Genomic DNA, 18,805 nt, shown 5'->3' with positions numbered 1-18,805 from the left:
TGAGAAACTGGAGCCATGTGTCCAGAAGAGGGTGAACAAAATGGTGGAAGGTTTAGAAACCACTAAGCCCTATGAGGAAAGACTTAGGGAGCTGGGGGTGTTTAGCCTGGAGAAGAGAAGGTTAAGGGATGATATGATAGCCCTGTTTAAGTATTTGAAAGGATGTCACATTGAAGATGGAGGGAGCTTGTTTTCTGCTGTTCCAGAGAATAAGACCCAGAACAATGGATTCAAACTACAGGAAAAGAGATTCCACCAAAACATTAGGAAGAACTTCTTGATGGTAAGAGCTGCTCAACAGTGGAAGGCACTGTTTCCTTGGAGTGTGCTAGATCGCCTTCTTTGGGGGCTTTTAAACAGAGGCTGGATGGCCATCTGTCACAGAGAGTACATACTTGGATTGTGTCTTTCTGCATGGCAGAATGGGGTTGCACTGGTTGGCCCTTGGGTCTCTTCCAAATTTATATTCTATGATCTACTCCATCTTTATTCGAGTTCTGGCACATGTGAGCAACGAACTCTCAGAGATGTGCAGAGATGCATTTCCTTAGTGTGAACTAGAAACCCGGAATGAGTGAGTGAGAGTTCCTGCATGGCAGAGAGTTGGACTGGATGGCCCTTGTGGTCTCTTCCAACACACGCAATGATTCTATGATTCTGAGTATTTGCATAGTCGTACTAAAAACAACAATGTCTAAATGACCCCATAGTCCTCCCAGGCCCTTTTCCTCTTAATACAGAGGTAGGAATAATCCTTCCTTGAAGGTATTGCTGCTTCCACCATTCCTCCGTCACCATTCACACTCACACAACACACACACAAGCTCTGAAGAGCCACAGTAAGCACTCTGAGGAAGACAGAGGAGTCTGAAAGGAAGCTCACCTCTCACAAGAACAACAGCCTCTTCGCACTATACAAACAACTTGGGTTTATATTATTGTTATCAATGACATGAAACTCCAGCATGTATTGACTGTAACCCCACCCGAGGTTCTGAGCGCCGAGTGGCCGGACAGGAAGGCACAAGTCCAGGGGGCCAACGTGGTTCTGCCTCCGCCAAAAGAGAAATGTCATGGCTTAATTGTTGCCACCACCACTGCTTTTCTTCCAGCAGGATTCAGAGTCATGGGGAGTCTTCTGGAGCAAACCACAGCCGTCCTTCTGTTTGAGCAGAAGAGTCTCTCCCTTGGTGGCTGCGGACATACTGACCGCGCCTGGCTCTCCTTCCAGCGCAGCCAAACACAGTCCTGCAGTCCTGCCTTCCTTCAAAGGTCAAAACCTGCATTTCTTGGCCACAAAATCCAGGCTCCAAAGGTGCTCAGTCTTTCTCTTTTTCTCTCTCTGGGTCAGCCTGCCCCATAAGTTCATCCATGGTGGACCCACACAGCTCCAGGGTTGGGGCAGCAGTTGAGGGGCAGGGGACAGGCTGGAAGGCTCTGTCTCTTTGTTTTGCGTGTGTGGGTTCTCCATCTTTCCGTCCCCCTTATCATCATCATCATCTCCTCCTCCTCCTCCTCCTCCTCCTGGGGGGCTGCTGCTGCCGCCTTCCTAGATCTATAACTGTCTAACTCCGAATTGCCGTCTTCCTGTCTCGATCTTTACTCTGCAAAATGGAAGAAAGGTTAGACAACCACACCAGAGGCAGCACATTTCTCCAAAGCTGCCAAAGGGAGTTTTGTTTTCCATCTTCCTGGCAAGATTTTGTTGCACCCCATGCATGGATCACCCTTCCCCATTTTGATGCCTGCCTCTCTCCCCCATGGGGTCCCTGCGGCTGCCACTGCAGCACCACCCCATTGCTGGCCACTTCTCTCAGAAGGCCTTTTCTTGGGATCCAGCCACAGTCGTACCCGTCGCAGCCACCAATACCTGGCTCCCCACAGCCTGCCACCTGTTTCTCGGTGCATGTCAAAATCTTATGTGTGAAACAAACGCTGTGAGGAGTTACTTAGGGAGCTGGGCATGTTCAGTCTGGAGAAGAGACAGTTAAGAGGTGATATGGGGTAGCCCTGTTTAAGTATTTGAAGGGATGTCATATTGAGGAGGGAGCAAGCTTGTTTTCTGCTGCTCCAGAGAACAGGGCCCGGAACAATGGATGCAAGCTCCAGGAAAAGAGATTCCACCTCAACATTAGGAAGAACTTCCTGACAGTAAGAGCTGTTCGACAGTGGAACAGACTCCCTTGGAGAGTAGTGGAGTCTCCTTCTTTGGAGGCTTTTTTAAAGCTGAGTCTTGATGGCCATCTGTCACAAGGAAGAATTGGATGGTGCTTACCTGCAGGACAGAAAGGAGTTAGACTGGATGACCCTTGTGGTCTCTTCTAACTCTGTGATTCTATGAAATATGGGGCCTCAGCCAGAGAGTGGGGAGAGGGTGATGGGTAGGCCCCGCACCCTTGAATCCAGCCACAACCATCACTTTCCACCATGGAGCTCCTAGCCTCCATTTGCTGGCCTTCTCTTGCTGCGAGAACAGAGATGTCCTTCCTTTGAAGAAGTAGTAGCTGGTTCTGCAGCTGAGTATGGACCCCAAAGCTGCATATTCAGTGTCATATAAATCACAACGTCTGTACAGCCTTTCCCCCTTCCCTCCTTTATTCAGCCTCCCAGTCATCCCAGTGAATTTGGTAGTAGTAGTACTAATGCTTGACCAGCCATGTTCCCGGAGGACAAAGGCAAAGGTCCCTTGGCCACTCTTCCCTGCAGGGGAAGAAACAGTTGTGAGCATCACACACGCACACTCTGCACCCCTCAGCTGCTCCCCTTTGGGTCAGTTTACACATTTCCCAAACAGTTGTCCAGAACTGAGCCTTGTGTCCTGGAGCTGAACCGAGATTAGCCCCTCCACGGCCGCCACATTTGCAGGGCTCTGCCCGGAGTCTCCTGACTCCGTCATCTTTTGCTGCTCAAAGGGCTGCCTTCCCTCAGTGCGCTCCCTCCCTCTTTGGCGCATGGGGAGCATCCCCCCCTTGTATGTTTTATTTGGGGAGGGGGAACCTAGGTTTGGGATTAACAGCCAGTGCAGGCTCTGCTAACAACAAGGCAGCCCCTCATCCTTTGTTAAAGGGGAGCAAGAAGGGGGGCCTTGGGCTCAGAAATGGTAAAATTAAATTTCCCAGATGTTCAGGCCCCAGGAGTTCTCTTGCTGTCTGGAGAGGAAATGGGGATTCGGAAAATCCCGCCTCATATTTTTTCCCCTATCACCTTGCCTTTCCGCTGCCATTAAGTTAAGCAGGAACAGTAAATTAAGGGGATTCTGAAGCAGGCCCATCTTCAAGGGGTGTTTGGGGAGGGGGAGTAGGGCAGCCAGGTGGCACTTGGGGGGAGGGTCTTTTGAGGAGGATGCTTGGCCTCGGTTGTGCCCCTGCCCCACTGATATTTGCTTGGCGCGTGTGGGGGATGAGTCTCTTGCTCTGGGGGGGATCTGTCCAAGAAAGTTCATCTTTTGGCTGATATGGGAAGGTGGCATTAAAAATGTGACAAGTGGTTCGCACCCCTCAATCACTTTAAGGGCCAGGTCCAAGCTTCCTGGCAGACTATCATTTTTAATTGTTATCTATTTTTATATTCTGTTGTACTATATTGCTGTTTTTATTGTTGTGATTTGTATTTGTATATTGTATTGGGTTGTAATCCCTCCTCGATCCACCTGGGAGAGGTGGGAAAATACAAATAAAGATATTATTATTATTATTATTATTATTATTATTATTATTATTATTATTACTCTCTGTATGACCCTTGGGCTCCAAGAGTCAGCCCTGCCACCCCAACAAGTGCAGTTGGGGGGACAGGAGACTTCTCTGTGGCTTTCCGTGGCCTTCTCCATGGCTGCCCGGCTCCCTCTTTGCTCTCCTTCAGTCCGTCAACGACCAAATACCTTTTTATTCCTATAGGCTTTTAAAACAGAAGGTTTTTAAAGAATGGGCTAAAGTAGCGAGTGCTGTATTGTTTTAATACCTGTTAATCTTTTAATTGCATTTTTAATCCCTCTGCGTATGAGTTTGAATTGCTTTAATACAGTGAATAGTTTTACTGTGTTGTAGTATGCCTTCAAGTCACTTCTCACTTACGGCAGTCCTAAGGCAAACCTATCCCAGGGCTTTCTTGGCAAGATTTCTTCAGAGAGGGGTTGCCATTGCCTTCCAGCGAGGCTGAGAGAGTGTGATTTGCCCAAGAACACATGACTCACTGACCTGAGACATATGCTCAAAAAATCCCATGCTCAAACCACCTCACCAGGCTGCCCCTCGCAAATACCGTCGACCCTCTATATCCACAGTTTCTTTATCCAGAGATTCAACTACCCATGGCTTGAAAACAGTACAAAAATATATACATTCTAAAAAGCAAACCGTTTTGCTATTTTATATAAAGGACACCATTTTATTATGCCATTTTATATAATGGGATTTCAACATGGATTTTGGTATCCATGGGAGGTCTTAATTGGTTTTTAAAGTCCACGTTTTGTGTGTTTCTAGCTGTGTTGTTCTTTTTAAATTGGAACCCCTCCTTGTGTCCAGATTTGGGGAGAAAGGTGGGATACAAAAAAGTGTGATAATGTGAATAATAATAATTACATCACAGCAGGCCTTCTGACATGAGACTAGTCTATATCTGCAGATATTGATGAGAGCTAGTTCAAAAATTGAGACCGCCAAAATATTATTGTAAAATTCAAAGATATAGCCATGTTAGTCTATACAGAATCAGTGTGTAGACAGATCTTGTAGCATTTTGATACTAACTGAAAGAAAGAAGTTGGCAGCGTGAGCTTTTGTAGACTTAAGTCTACTTTCTCAGATGCATTTGGTCAAATTTGGTCAGATGCAAATGCATCAGAGGAAGTAGACTTAAGTTTACAAAAGCTCATACTGCCAACTTCTTTCTTTCAGTTAGTTTGAAAGCTGCTAGGAGATCTCTCTACAAAATATTCTTGTCTTATATTGCTTCTTTTATATGTGCAAATAGGGTTCCTTTTCCCAGCACTGAGCCACAGCCCCCCAACCTCCTTCCTGATCCCAGTGGGGCTCAATGTCTGCACCCTCCTGCAAGGCCCTTTTGGCCAAGGGTTGCCTCTCCGTGGGGCAGAAGGCCTCCAGCGTGTGCCATTTGTCTTGGATTCAGAAGGGATAGGCGGCTGTGAACGGATGGCCCCGGCCTCGTTCCTTGCCCCATGGCAGAGAGTCCAAAATCCCCAAGTGAGTTAGTTCTGTTCATTTGCGGTTGTTGCTTCTGGCTTTGTGCTCTGAATTTCAGGTCCTCCCTTGGGCACACTGCGGCTGAATTCATCAAGCAGGCGAACCTTGTGGGGAACAACTCCCCCTTTGTCCTCCCTTCCTTTTATCCTTTCCATCATTAATATGGACTAGAATGTGAATCCCTGCGTAAGGGAGGACAGACGCCACTTTGCCCACATCTGCCTGGCTCACCTGCCTCATGCCACTTTACCCCAGAATGGCATGGGATCCAACCAAAACAGTGGAACCCACTTGTTTGTCTCCGTAAGATCTCAGCTGAACAGGAGAGAAAAGACCACCTTCTTCCACTGGGTGCCATATGGGGCAACCACACAATGCCCCAAAAGGTACTGGAGAAAGAAGACCACCTTCTGCCCCTGGGTACCAAATGGGGCAACTATGCAATGCCCCAAAGGGTATGGAGAGAGAAGACCACCTTCTGTCACTGGGTGCCAAATGGGGCAACCACACAGTGCCCCAAAAGATACCCATGGACAGCATTCCTGCCTTCTGACCTGTCATTTTCCTGGGTGAGGCCTTTATGGCTGCTGCTCCACCTGGCCGGGGGCGAAGGAGGGAGGACCGTTTGCCCCTTTTCCTTCCTGCCCCCCTTTCCCCCACAACAGTTGGTGCCCTGGAAGCCTGACCCCCTCAGACCTCCGGAGGTGCAGCTGCCTCTATAGTTTTCGAACCCACTTAGCTGCCTGCTGAGCCACGACTTCAAAGTGGCAGCCTTTTCCTGCTCTTAAAGAAACAGCTGCTTTGGGGCCAGGGCTGGGTGGGGAGTGTTAGAAAAGAGCAAAAAGGGGGAAATGTCTTAATTTGCTGCTAAGGGTAGGCTAGCCCTGAGCAAACTGGTAACATTTGCTTCCATTGTTGGGGTATTTGCAGGGCAGAGCGAGACAAGACGTGAGGCTGAGTGTTTAGGGCCATAGTGGACAAAAGGGCGGCAGAGTCTTTCCCGGGACATGATGTCTTTGTGCCCAAGATATTCCAAGTAGAAACCCACCAGACACATTTGTAGGCCATGGCACCAGGTTGGGCAATAACGGGTAGGGGCCAGGATCCTCTTAGGGAATTCCTCCATAGGGCTTGTTTTGGTGTCCCATGAAGGGACTGGAGAGAAAGTTGTCTCCTTTACCCAGGACAGGTGCACCATCATCTGGTTAGCTTTCACTTCCTCGACAGTTCCTCCCTGTCTCTCACCTCTGTGGTGCCCATGCCTCTCTTGCCCTAATACTGTGCCACCTACATCAGTGGAGCTACATTGACCTTTAGGGTTGTGGTCAGCAGGCCAAAGGCATCCATCGCCTGTTGCACATTTTAAGATGCACAGAGCATATTTATCTTGTGAGCCACCTTGGGTCCCTTTGTGGGAGAAGGGTGGCATAAAAATGATGATGATGATGATGATGATGATGATGGTGATGATGATGATGATGATGATGTTCTGGTACTGCCGCTTCCACCCCTTTTTTCACAAAGAACATTTATGAATATTTATAGTTTGCAGAGAGAGCTTAGGAAAAGAAAAAGCTAAAGGTCGAATAAAGTGGCCCATGAAAAAGGAAAGCCAGTGAAATTATTTCTAGGGCGGTGACAGGATTTTTTTGCTGTTAACACAGCACCCAGACCGTGCGTGGCACATAGTGTGCTGTAACCCAGTAATGTGGAAAAGCATTACATGGCAACCTTGCGTTGGCACACACACACACACAAGTGGCTACCATTGCCTGGCTTTCTTTTGGGACTTCCACTGGTCCAGGGACAGCAACTGGGACGGAGGAACTTCATGCTCTGTTCTTAAAAAGAAAAGCATTCATGCTTTCAGGGGCAAGGGAAATAGGATGCGGAGACCACTTATCCCTTTATGAGCCTGCCCAAGTTCTAAGAGAGTTCTTTCTCTAGTCCTAATACGATTGTGGGCATGAGAGACAGCCTTCCCGGTGGCTGCTTCCAGCTTGTGGAATTCCCTCCCAGGCTGATGCCACACTGCAGAATGAATGTGGTTTGACACCACTTTAACTGCTATGACTCCATGCTATGAAATCCTGGGATTTATAGTTTGTTGACTAACCTGGGCTCTCTTGACAGAGAAGGTAAACTGTCTCACAAAGCAACAGAGCCCAGAATCCCACTGCATTGAGTCGGCTTCTTCTTTGCTGTTTTACCTTCAGCAGGCAAAGACCTTTTCATTTAGGCAGGGCTTTTACTGTTAACTCATTTAATGGGGTGTGCAATGCTTTTTTATTTTCAAATCTTTCTTGTTATGTCTTAAACTTTTAACTTTGTGCCTTTAATAGAATTATTTGGGGTTTTTTTTAGTGTGAGTATTAGTAAGACTTTTCCCGTTAGCTAAGGACGTATCGACTTGGTTTAGCTGTAAATAGGCAGCGCTTTCAGTCTCAACTCATTTATTGGGATGTGCAGTGCTTTTATTTATATTTTAAAATCTTTCTGAATTGTGTTTTATATTTGTTTTAAACCTTTAAATTTATGCCTTTAATAATTTGTTTTTTAACTTTAGTATTGGTAAGATTTTTTTTCTTTAACTAAGGACATATCTACTTGGTTTATCACAGACCAGTCTGTTTAAGAACTGCAAATTCTCCATCTGAGGACTTCATGTGCTAATTCCTTATTGCCTGACATTGTCGCCAGTAATGCTGGGAGCACCTGCGGTGTCAATGAGAACAGCACAACATAAACACAGCTGGGGAAAAACCCCAAACAGACGGCCCTCCTCTGCTCCCTTGACCCTTCCTCACTGAGTGCCTAGCAAATGCCCAACTTGTGGGCTTTGGCGGCAAGGCTACCCAAAAAATATGTGTGGCATAACTTAAATAGAAATGCCTATATAAACCTGGCTGACCTTTGTGGTCACAGGACACTGGAATCCATGCTTCAGCAGGGTTTCTCTCAACAAAGTGAGTAGCAGCAGCAGGTGAAAGATGCTCCGCTCCAACCTGTGGCTCTTGGAGTCAGAGACAGGTAGCTGCCCAGTTATTCCCAGCAATGGGGTGGTTCATTGTGCTGAGACAACGGCAACAACTACATGGTGGAAACATGCATATGGTTGCTGAATTGATCAAGTCTGCATATAGCGGCAGATGGGTGCGGAAGAAAGGGGTGCAGCCTATGAAGTTAGGTCAAGAGGTATCGAACCCCAAGGAAATCTTGGGATGGGATGAGATCCTAGCATCTGCTTTCATAGTAAAAATCTACACTGATGTACTGTAAGTGTCTGTTGTTGGGCTACACCACTCTCTTGCTGAATACCAACATTGTGCAACCAGTTGTGTATCTGCGTGCCTGCCAACTGCCCCGTTACGCAATGTTTTCTGCGCCATAGCTGTTCCCATCAAACCAGTCAGTTAATGCATACCTCGAAGTACTGACAAACAGTTACACACCATCCAAGAATGTACAACTGTGGTGTGCAGCTCCGGTTATGCAACTGTGGGATAAATAGGGATCTTATATGGTGGCCAAAAAATGTGCCACTGCGTACATGAAGGAACTTGGATGTGTGCATGATTAGGACACGGAAGATTGGATGCAAACTACAGAAAAAGAGGTTCCACCTTAATGTTAGGAAGAACTTTGTGACAGTAAGATCATACTTTGAATTCCCTTAGGAGGTCACCTTCCTTGGACCCAGGTTGCCATCCTTTGCTCTTCTCATGATCACCCCTGGCCTGCCCCCCGCCAGCCCCAAACGCTGCTCTTTCCTCTTCCTCTGGAGAAAAGCCAGAGCTCAGTTGTAGAGGACCTATGTGGCATGCGGATGGCCATGAGTTCAAGGCTTGAAAGATCAGGGACCAGGGCTTTGCTTCTGGAAGGACCCTGGTGAAGAAGGCAGTGCTGGGCTGGAGGGATGCATGGGCCAGAATCCCACTCTTGGCACCAGCTAGACTGGATCCCTTGGATTTACCTACATGTTTATTTGTCTTTCAGCAATTGATTCAGTGGGTCTGTGGATTTGAGCCTGATTCTGACTAATCTGGTGTAGTGCTCAGGGATCTTCCTTTGTTCCATGAATAAAGGATACAAGATCCGTGTGCAGACATTTCGACACATGTACACACCAAACTGCACTGCCTTTGGCCATCAAGCCATTTTCCACTCCTTACTTACCCAACTCAGTGGGTACTAGATGTGTCTTTGGGAGGATGATTCTCACTTTTCTCAAATGCTAGGAAAAGAGGGAGAGAAAAGATCACCCCAATCTCTCTGGCCATAGGTGGGGAACTTGGGAGCCTTCAGCTGTCCTTTTGTGAACAACAGCTCACATGGGATGCTGGGAACCGGTCACCTGACAACATCAAGCGGGGCACAGGTTGCATCTAAGGGTTATGAGCCATTTATAACTGGCCAGTCTGTCCAGCTCTTTCTGCATCGGAGCCACAGCGTGGTTGGGGCATCTTCCAGTAATCCTGACCAAAGCAGCAGTGAATGCTTGCTAGGGCTAAGTAGGATACGGTTGGGCCTAAATACTTTAAAGGCACCAGAACCTGTCTGATCTGGGAAAGTAAGCAGGGTCAGTCCTGGCTAGTACTTGGAGGGGAGACTGCCAACCAATCCCAGGTGCTATAGGTGATATTTCAGAGCAAGAAAGTGGCAAAACCCACCTCTGAGGATTCTTTGCTTAGGAAGACCCTAGGAAACCCATGGGGCCAGCATAAGCTGACAGGTCACTTGAAGGGATGTGTATACACACATACACACCCAGGGTACATGCAAATCACACCCTGATATGGACATGCCCACCTATAAATGGGCAGGGTCCATGACTATACAAATGATGGGTGGAATCTAGTTTGAATCATAGAGTTTGAAGAGACCCCAAGAAGGGCCTTGACCCAGTCCAACCCCATTCTGCCATGCAGGAACTCTCAGTCAAAGCATCCCCAACAGATGACCATCCAACCTCTGTTTAAAAACCTCCAAAGAAGGAGACCCCAACTCTTTCCGAGGGACTGTGTTCCACTATCAAACAACTCTTACTGTCAAGAAGTTCCTCCTAATGTTAAGGTGGAATCTCTTTTCCTGTAGTTTGAATCCATTGTTCTGTATTCTTGTCTCTGGAGCAGAACACAAGCTTGCTCCTTACTTGGCCTCTCTTCCGCACCTAGTGTATGTCTCTTCTTTTTAAGCAAGCTTTTAATCTATAATGGCTTCTTACTGAAGTGTGTTTATTTTTATAACTTTTGCATCCTGCTAAAAATAATGTTATACTGTTTTAAATGAGATGATTTTAATTGTTTTTATAACTGTATTGTTATGATTTCCTCCATGAGCTGCCTTGAGTCCCACTCTGGAAGGAAGGTGGCATATACTATAATGTAATGTAATGTAATAGGATTAACTGTCACAGCCAGGGTGAGAGACCACCACAGCTGCTTTCTGAAGCCCCACTTGTGCTGTGTTGTTAATGGGAAATGGCTTTCACCAAATCAAATTTCCAGTGCCTTATCACAAGATACTGGGAGTTTTCCTTCTCCTTGTCAGGACTTGCTCCTTGACTACGCTTTAAAATGCCATGTTCTCCCAGTGCTTCCCACTCTTTAGCCTCGACCCCTTTCCGAATCCTATGTTAGTCCTTGTTTACAGACCCTATGTGAAAAGAGCATATGAGAAAATCTCTTGGGAGGAAGCCTCCCATTCAGAGGTTTCCCCTAAGTCCAAGCCAACTGGACGGCAAATATAGATTTAAGGGAAGGGCAGGATATAAATTCAAGAAATAAATAACAACAAAACAGCAACATTTGCAGAGATGAGAAAATTCACTCCATGTCCCCCAAACATCTTTTTTAAAAATCAGAAAAATGCGTTCTGAATTCGCAAATAACTGTTTCCTTCTAAAAAAACAAAGCATTCAATTGGAGTCAATTCTCTCCTAGGTGGGTTAAGTAATAGTGAGAGAAATGCAATCAGCCCTCCATATCCACAGACTTTTTATCCACGGATTCAAGCATCCACGTTTTTGAAATATTTTGAAAATGTATAAATTCCCAAAAGCAAACCTTCATTTTACCATTTTAAAAGGAATCCATTTTATTATGCGTGCAATTGTGTTTAATTAGACTTGAGCATCCACTGATATTGTCATCCACTGGGGTTCCTGGAAGCAAACACCAGCGGATACCAAGGGCCCACTATACATTGTTTGCCACTTGCCCACCCAGAAATGGGGGCCATGCATCAGCGTCAAAGCCAGTGGCTAGCTGGAGATGGTTGCCACTGTCCTGGCCCCTCTTTCCCCCCTTCATCCTGAGGGATGGTGCCTTCCCTGCCATGACCTTTGGAAGTTCCTCTGCTTGAGAGATAGGTTTACATGGGTCCCTGCACTGGAGCAGAAGGGATTCCCTTTCCGTTGCAAATCTCCCTTTTCACGCCGAAACTCAAGAAGGCCTATTTTCCATGCCTCTGTCTCTTGTTGCTTTGCAACATCTTTGATGGACCCTAGGGACCTTGCTGGACCCATACGTTGTGCACATGTTGTGCATACCTTCATTGTGCTTTTTGTCAAGGTTTAGAACATCTGTGTTTGTGCATTCACATACACCCCACACACTCACCCCTATCTATGCCACTTTGCTTTTCTTTGTCCCTGGGTGCTGAATGTACTTTACCCCCTTTTGAAGGTTTACCCCCTTTCGATAGGTGTAGCAGTATATGGCCTGGGGTTTGGGGTGTCAGAGTGCTTTAAGAATTTGGTTGTTCTTGGACCCATAAGTTGTGCAACTGCAGAGAAAGCAGGACATTGTGCGCTCCCAGCTTTGGGTTTCAGGAGGAAAACGTTACTCATTCCAGATCTGCGCATTCCCAAATGCAAGCACCAAAACCTTCACCAAATAGAAGAATAAATGAAAATAAAATAAAGTAGGTATGTTCACCTTCTTAATTTGGGTGAAAATGGGCGCCAGGGGCACAGTTCTCTCTGTTTAATAATTTAAGCCAAAACCCAGAGAACGAAAGCCGTCAGGAGGAATTGTGCGGCGAATTCAGAGCTACGCCACCTTTTACAAATAGCTCGCTTTTCAGGCAGCGTCCTTTCCCTGCCAGTTGCCACGCACATAGCGAAGGAGATATTTGTTTTCTAGGCTTCTGGATAATCCTTTTCATAGAATCCTGGAGTGGGAAGAGACCACAAGGGCCATCCAGTCCAACCCCATTCTGCCATGCAGGAACTCACATAAAGTGGGGCATACCTGTACAAGGATGTGATCTTTCCTTTTCTTTCTGAACGTTGCATAGATCCCTTGAGGGATTTGCCATGTGTTTCACAACACAACGGATCTCACATATGAAGAAAGTTGCTGGGATGTGGCGGTGGCATCCTAAAAACTGGGCTCCCTTGTGCCAATGGGGTCATGGGAGAAGAGCTCCCAGCTGGCATGGGAATCCATCTATTCTTCTCATAGCCCCCCAGACCTTGTCACTTTTGGATCTTGTCATTTTATCTGCCCCCAAAAAACCTGAGTCCCTTCCTTCTCTTCTCTTCCGTCTTTGTTTTCGTGTGGTTTGGACATCAAAGTTGCTCCCAGGCTGGTCTTTCCCTAGTCCTCATTCATGTCTTTAAAGAACTGGTTGAAGAGGTTAAGAGCTTAAGGAAAAAAGACATGTCCATAACTTTCCTATATTGTTTTCCTCCATGCTGTACCAACTTCTTAGTGATTCCACTTGCTTGGCTGTGACAGTATGAAAGGGAGATGGGAGAAAGCAAGGAGAGCTGTGCGGTGGATGCACCTCTGGTTCTCCCTAGAGCAGTGGGACCCTGGCTTTGGAGGCTAGATTGATATGACAGAGTTGCCTTCTCCTGTGCAGACTATTGTGCTCTTATCCCTTCTGCTTTATTGGGAAAAGGTTGGCTGTGTAGCTGCAAGTGTCCACACACATTGCACTTTCAGACCCAGAAGAAGCTGCACACTTTAATTTCCATTGGGGTCTTTTCTGTTGCAGAACATTTAGCCCATTTTCCTCTGTTGAAGGGGAATTGAGATGAGGTTACCCAAATGGCCAAGCTTGGGTCCTGACCCTTTCCTTCACTCTTACGATTCTGTTTCACATTTGCTGGAAATCTACAAAACCTACAAAGTACACTGGGCCCTTGGTATCTGCCGAGGTTTGGCTCCAGGGTCCCTCGTGGATGGTCAAATCTCATGGTGAGCCAGTGTGGCACAGTGGTTCAAGTGCTGGTCTATGACTCTGGAGACTAGGGTTCAAATGCCCACCTGGCCATGTAAACCCACTAGTCACACTCTCTCAGCCTCAATGGCAAAACCCCTCTAAAGAAATTTGCCATGAAAACACTGTGATAGGTTTGCCTTAGGGTCAAGCCATGGATGGCTGAATGCGCAGATAAAGAATCCATGGATATGGAAGGCCAACTGTAGTTCAGGATACAGCTTGCCTGAGACTAAATTCAGTACCTCCCTTTCTGCTCAAACCAGTATTCATAAGAGAAGAGCCAGAGATACAACTACAAAGAGGGACACAAGGTTCAATACTCCATCCTCTCCAGGTCCTTTTGGTGGGACTTTGCTGTCCATTCGGCTGCACTCAGTGGTTGTGGCCCGCTGACCGTTCTGGGTGCGGACACGCCATCTTTTCTGACACTCGTTCTGCTGCTAGGGCAAGCGGGGAATTTTGTCGGAGGAGCCTTCCTTTTCCCCCTCTCCAAGGTTTCCGAACAAAAAGGATCTGCTTTCCAGAAGCTCAAAACCCAGTCCAAATAACTGGTAAAATATTTAACCGTGAGTTTCCAAAGGGCAGCTTTAATTTTGGAGTTGCAGTTGCCTTTGGTGGGGAGCTGGACTGGCTGTCCTTCCCCAGCAGAAAGCAAAAGCTCTTTCTACCCCTGTGGACCTTTTAGCACTATTTGCCTGGCTGCTCAGGAAGGGGCTTTTGACAGGTGGGCCCTGTACTTTGCGGCATTGTTTTCTCTTCTGTTGTATTTTCCGGTAGCTTTTAATACAGATGTGTTTTAGTGTTGCAGTTTCTTTGTCGATATCAAAACAAGTTGTGCTTTGCTCTGTGCCCTTTTTAGTTAAAGGTGAACCATCTTGAATCTCAGTTTGGGGAGAAAGGTGGGATGTAAATCACATGCGTAAATAAAAGCAATCTTCTGAAAGAGTGTTGTGCATAAAGAATTTGCTTGGCATGTCGGTTCTCTCCTAGGTCCCAAGTTATTTGTTGCCATAATAATTGAATTCCTGTTCCCTTTTAGACCCCCCAAAATAATATCCTGCACTGGAATACTTTCTCTTTGGGCTAAAATGTGGGCAGTGTATTTGCAGTATCCTTGTCCCATTCTGCTGAATGAATTAGTTGATCCTTCTAAGCTCACTTACTAAGAGAGGCTGGTGTCCATGGCCTGCTGATGGAGTTTGTTCTGGGGGCTGTAGGGTTTTGAGAGGGCCAGACCACCCACCCGTTCCAGCTTGGTTGTCTTTTTTCCGCTGTTAAGAAGTCCCTTCCTACTCTCCTAACAGTGGCCAGCGACCCATTCTACTTCAAAGCTGAGGAAGGTCTTGACCTCCAGACCTAAAAGGTCAACAAGAGCTGGGCTGGAATGACCCGCTGGTGACCAAGGCATCCCATTCAGGAGGAGAGGGACTGTTATCCGTTATCTCACTTGGAAAGCCAACAGAAGACGTTGGCAAAGCTACTTTTCCTTTAGAGAGCATCATCATATTTGAAAGGTGTCATATTGAGGATGCAGCAAGCTTTTTTTCTGTTGCTCCAGAGAACAGGACCAGGAACAATGGATGTAAGCTACAGAGAAAGAGATTCCACCTCAACATTAGAAGGAACTTCCTGACAGTAAGAGCTGTGGGACAGTGGACTATGGTGCCTTAGAGGGTGGTGGAGTCTCCTTCTTTGGGGGGTCTTTAAACAGAGGCTGGATGGCCATCTGTCAGGGATGCTTTGACAGAGAGTTCCTGCATGGCAGAATGGGGTTGAACTAGATGGCTCTTTTTGGGGTCTCTTCCATCTCTAGGATTTTATGATTCTAATGTACATTTCTCTCTGTGGCCAGAAAGATGCAAAGTATGAGGAGAAAAATTTGGGGTAGGAACCCCTGGGAAAAAGAGTGGGGCATAGAACTGGATAAAAGTCCTCCCATGGCTGTGCCCCAAGATGGGTGTGGGGGGGTCTCTTCCCAGTCATTGGCCGGAGAAGAGGCTTAAGGCAAGGGGTGGGCACCCTTTGCTACTTTCTATCACAAGAATTGTCTGATAGCAACTCAGAAAGATGGTCCATAGTGTCCCTGTGAGCAGAGGCTCCACTTAGGGGTTTGGTTCCTACCTGAACTGCTGGAGCTCTCTCTCTCTCTCTCTCTCTCTCTCTCTCTCACACACACACACACACACACACACACACTGCAAACAAGGGTACTTTTTTCCCTCTAAGCTTCCTTGATTTTCGCAGCATATTTGTGTGGGAAAGGCTTTTCCTCCCATTCTTGTCAGATCAGTGGCTGCTGCACAGTGGGCAACCACCTCCAGTTAGCCACTGGTTTTGATGGGAATGCGTGAACACACATTCCTGGGTGGGCAAATGGCAAACAGCATGCTTCTCTCATTATCAGTCAACCCACTTAGAATTAGCTCCACCACCTTGATGCTTTTATTTTCCTAGGGGGGAAATAGATAATGCAAAGGGATCTTGCAGCACCTTTAAGACTAAGTGAAAGAAAGAGGTTGGTAACAGGAGCTTTCGTAGATTTGAACCTCCGTCAGATCACCCAGAGGCCTTCCAGTAGATTCTCCTGTCTGCTTTCTGCTGGAACTGGGCTTAACTGGTCAGTATGGGAAACAGTGGAGGGGACAGGCAGTCTCTTGCCTTCCTTCTTGGGGTTCAGTGAGCCAGTTGCAGCTGACTGTTCTGCACCCCAAAACCTCCCCGGATTGAAGAGGTTATAGTCTTTAGGCTGATGGGCTGAACTGATGTAGGATAGACTGGGGAAACCTTTCTTTTGCTCACTCTCATTTTCTGTCTCCCTTTGTATTCCATCCCACCCACCCCGCCCCATTCATTCTTTGGATGGGATCATCTTGCACCCGTGTGTCTGGGCAAACAACGCAGGGTCCAGTGCAGGAATCTGGAGCTGGGTCCTGGTAACCTGCTTGTTTGTGAATCCGAGTAGAGGTACCTTGGAGAAGCCATTGCCTTTCTGCCTCGGTCTGCTGTGTGCAAGGCATGAATCCTCTGGCTATGAGGTGTTGCAGAAATGGTAGACTCCACTTCAGCATGTGCATAAATTTTGCTTAACTAACACTTCTGGTTTCCCCCGTCTGGTCCCCCAGCCTGCAGCTTCTTCACTGTTTGCCATGTCTCTTTGCTTTCTCCCCCACTTCTCTGCCCCAGTCTCTGGTCAGTCTACAGGTCACAGGGCTGTGTCTTTGGCCACCTTACAGAAGCTCTTTAATTCCTTCTAGGACTTAAGAAGAAAGATGGGTCCTGGCTCGGAGGAAGCATTCCTCACTAGTTCTGACTCTCCTTTTCCTTGGTGGTCAATGGGACGTAGTGGTCTCGGCCAAGTTCTCTTGCAAAAGAACTAGAATTTGGGGAGATTCTGCTTTCAGAGCAGGAGGCAGTGCATGGCCACAACAACTAGTAGCCATTGAGGTAGTTTCCAAAGTAGCCATGTTCGTCTCTTGCAGCATAAAAAGAAAGGAAGGGAAAAAGAATGTGGTAGCACCTTTAAGACTAACTGGTTTTTATTTTTGCACGCACTTCTGCTAATATAAACCCACTTCTTCGGAAGCAGTACCAAATGGTATCAGGGCCTCATGCGATTGATAGTGTCATCTCCCATTAATTTGTCCAGTTCCCCTTCCAAAACCACTGTCCAAGTTGGTGGCCACGGCTGCATCTTATGAACCCAAATTCCATAGTTTTAACAGTGTGCTCTGTGAGAAGTTGGTGTTCCTTTTGTCTGTCCTCCATCTCTTTCTGTGCAGCTTCATTGGATGACAACCCCCACCCCCCAAAAAAGTTCTAGTATGATCAGGGAGAAATGCTTCTTCTCCATGTCTTCTTTTACACACCTCTTGCACCTCTCCGCTTACTCTCCATTTTTATAAGCTTAAAAAAATAACAATAACCCAAAATTATAACCTTTCCTTCCTCCTCGTCCTCCTTGTGAGGGAACTGCTCTGGACCCTTCATTATTTAGGTAGCTCTTTCTGCTCCTTTCCCAGTTTCCTCCTTTTTTCTCAGTGTGGTCTAGTGTGGTGTGACATAGTCCTTCAAGTGTTGTCACACCACAGAGGTATAGAATTGGTAGCCATCTAGGCTCCCATTTTTTGGACATATAAATATAGTTAATAATGGGTCAGTATGAAACGAATAATGGGGGCCAGTTATAGTACATATCCTCTGGAGATGTGTTCTGGATCCCCCTCCCCACAGATACAAGAAAAGAGGTTCCATTGTTCCTAATGGCGGCATGATGTGCACACGCTTGCTACTGTGGCCATACGCACATGCCGCCATTTGGGACAACAGGGCTTGCCATCCATGGATGCTCAGATCCACAGATGACAAGTCTACAGATACAGAGGTCCGACTGTTTTGGCAGGGCTTCATTTTTAGTTACTTTACTAGCATTTATTGAGAAGGTTTTTACGGTTTTCCATTTCCCCCCACACAACTACCGGCTGGAGATGAAGGGTCTGTCCTGTACTCACCATCTTCCTCTGGTTGCTGAGGCAGAAAGTGCAGATCTGTTTAGGCTGTGAGTTCTCACTTTCCCGCGCAGGTGGGCTGCTGCTGCCAACGCTACTGCTGTGGTGGAAAAAGGCTGGCGTGGTATGGCATGGTTGTCCATCCCCGCAAGCCTCTCCTACCAGGAGGACGTTGCCCAGGTGGGAGATGTAGCTGGAGGCCAGGCGGAGGGTCTCGATTTTGGAGAGCTTCCGGTCAGCTGGCTCAGTGGGGATGAGAGTCCGCAGGGCAGTGAAGGCTGTGTTGACACTGTTGGTACGGTCCCTTTCCCGCGCGTTGGCCGTGTGGCGCTGGCGGGGCTCCCGGTTGATCCGGTTGCTCTTCTTGGAGCCGGACCTGCGCTGGCCGCTTTTGAGACCATACCCACCGTCGTCCATGTGGTACGGCTTCTCATCCGAACCCGAACTCTCACTGCCGTTTTCCTCGTCCTCTGACAACATGCTGATCTCGGGGTAGAGGAACCGGCTGGGGGGCGAGCGCAGCATGGCGAACGACATGGCTGTGCGGCAGGTGAGGGGAGCAGCGCGGCACGCTCCTTGTGGCCTGGGGACCCTCAGCTCCAACCACTCATCCTGTGGTTGCTTCCCACACACGTTCCCAGTGGCTCCTGTGCTGAATCTCCCCGTCTCGCCTTTATGCCTTCAATTCACCTTCCCCAGAGGCTGCTTAGTCTGCGTCCAGAACTGGGTCCACTTTGGATGGTTGGCTAGCCGGCCGGCTGTCTTGGCAGGGAAGGAAAGGAGTTAAGTCTGGTTGCCTGTAAGTTCCAGCTTGTGTTTCCGCCTTGCACACGTGTGTCTGTGCCTCTTAGGGCTCCCCTTGGA

General features: G+C 47.4%; 2 protein-coding genes across 2 annotated transcripts in view; one reads left to right on the top strand and one right to left on the bottom strand.

Annotated features, from left to right (window-relative positions):
• BOP1 (BOP1 ribosomal biogenesis factor) overlaps nucleotides 1–18,805 on the top strand; it is a 104,468-nt gene that overhangs the window by 67,520 nt on the left and 18,143 nt on the right. The window lies entirely within an intron of this gene.
• On the bottom strand, nucleotides 967–18,616 carry SCX (scleraxis bHLH transcription factor). The gene is made up of 2 exons (XM_089518994.1): nucleotides 17,945–18,616; nucleotides 967–1,604 (listed from the first exon to the last, which is right to left on the bottom strand). The coding sequence occupies exons 1-2, from the start codon at nucleotides 18,476–18,478 to the stop codon at nucleotides 1,566–1,568; spliced, it is 573 nt and encodes a 190-aa protein (XP_089375120.1). The 5' UTR covers nucleotides 18,479–18,616; the 3' UTR covers nucleotides 967–1,565.

This window comes from Sceloporus occidentalis, unplaced genomic scaffold (assembly GCF_023333645.1).
Source record: "Sceloporus occidentalis isolate IW3139 unplaced genomic scaffold, rSceOcc1.0.p SCAF_3, whole genome shotgun sequence".
Classification (NCBI taxonomy): Eukaryota; Metazoa; Chordata; class Lepidosauria; order Squamata; family Phrynosomatidae; genus Sceloporus; species Sceloporus occidentalis.
This window is presented reverse-complemented; position numbering and strand designations above follow the sequence as displayed.

Excerpts from the sequence above, each read along its gene's own strand:
- SCX (XM_089518994.1), bottom strand. The coding sequence starts at position 18,478 with ATGTCGTTCGCCATGCTGCGCTCGCCCCCCAGCCGGTTCCTCTACCCC. Across the intron at positions 1,605-17,944 it reads TCAGCAACCAGAGGAAGATG|AGTAAAGATCGAGACAGGAA; the intron begins GTGAGTACAGGA and ends TCCATTTTGCAG.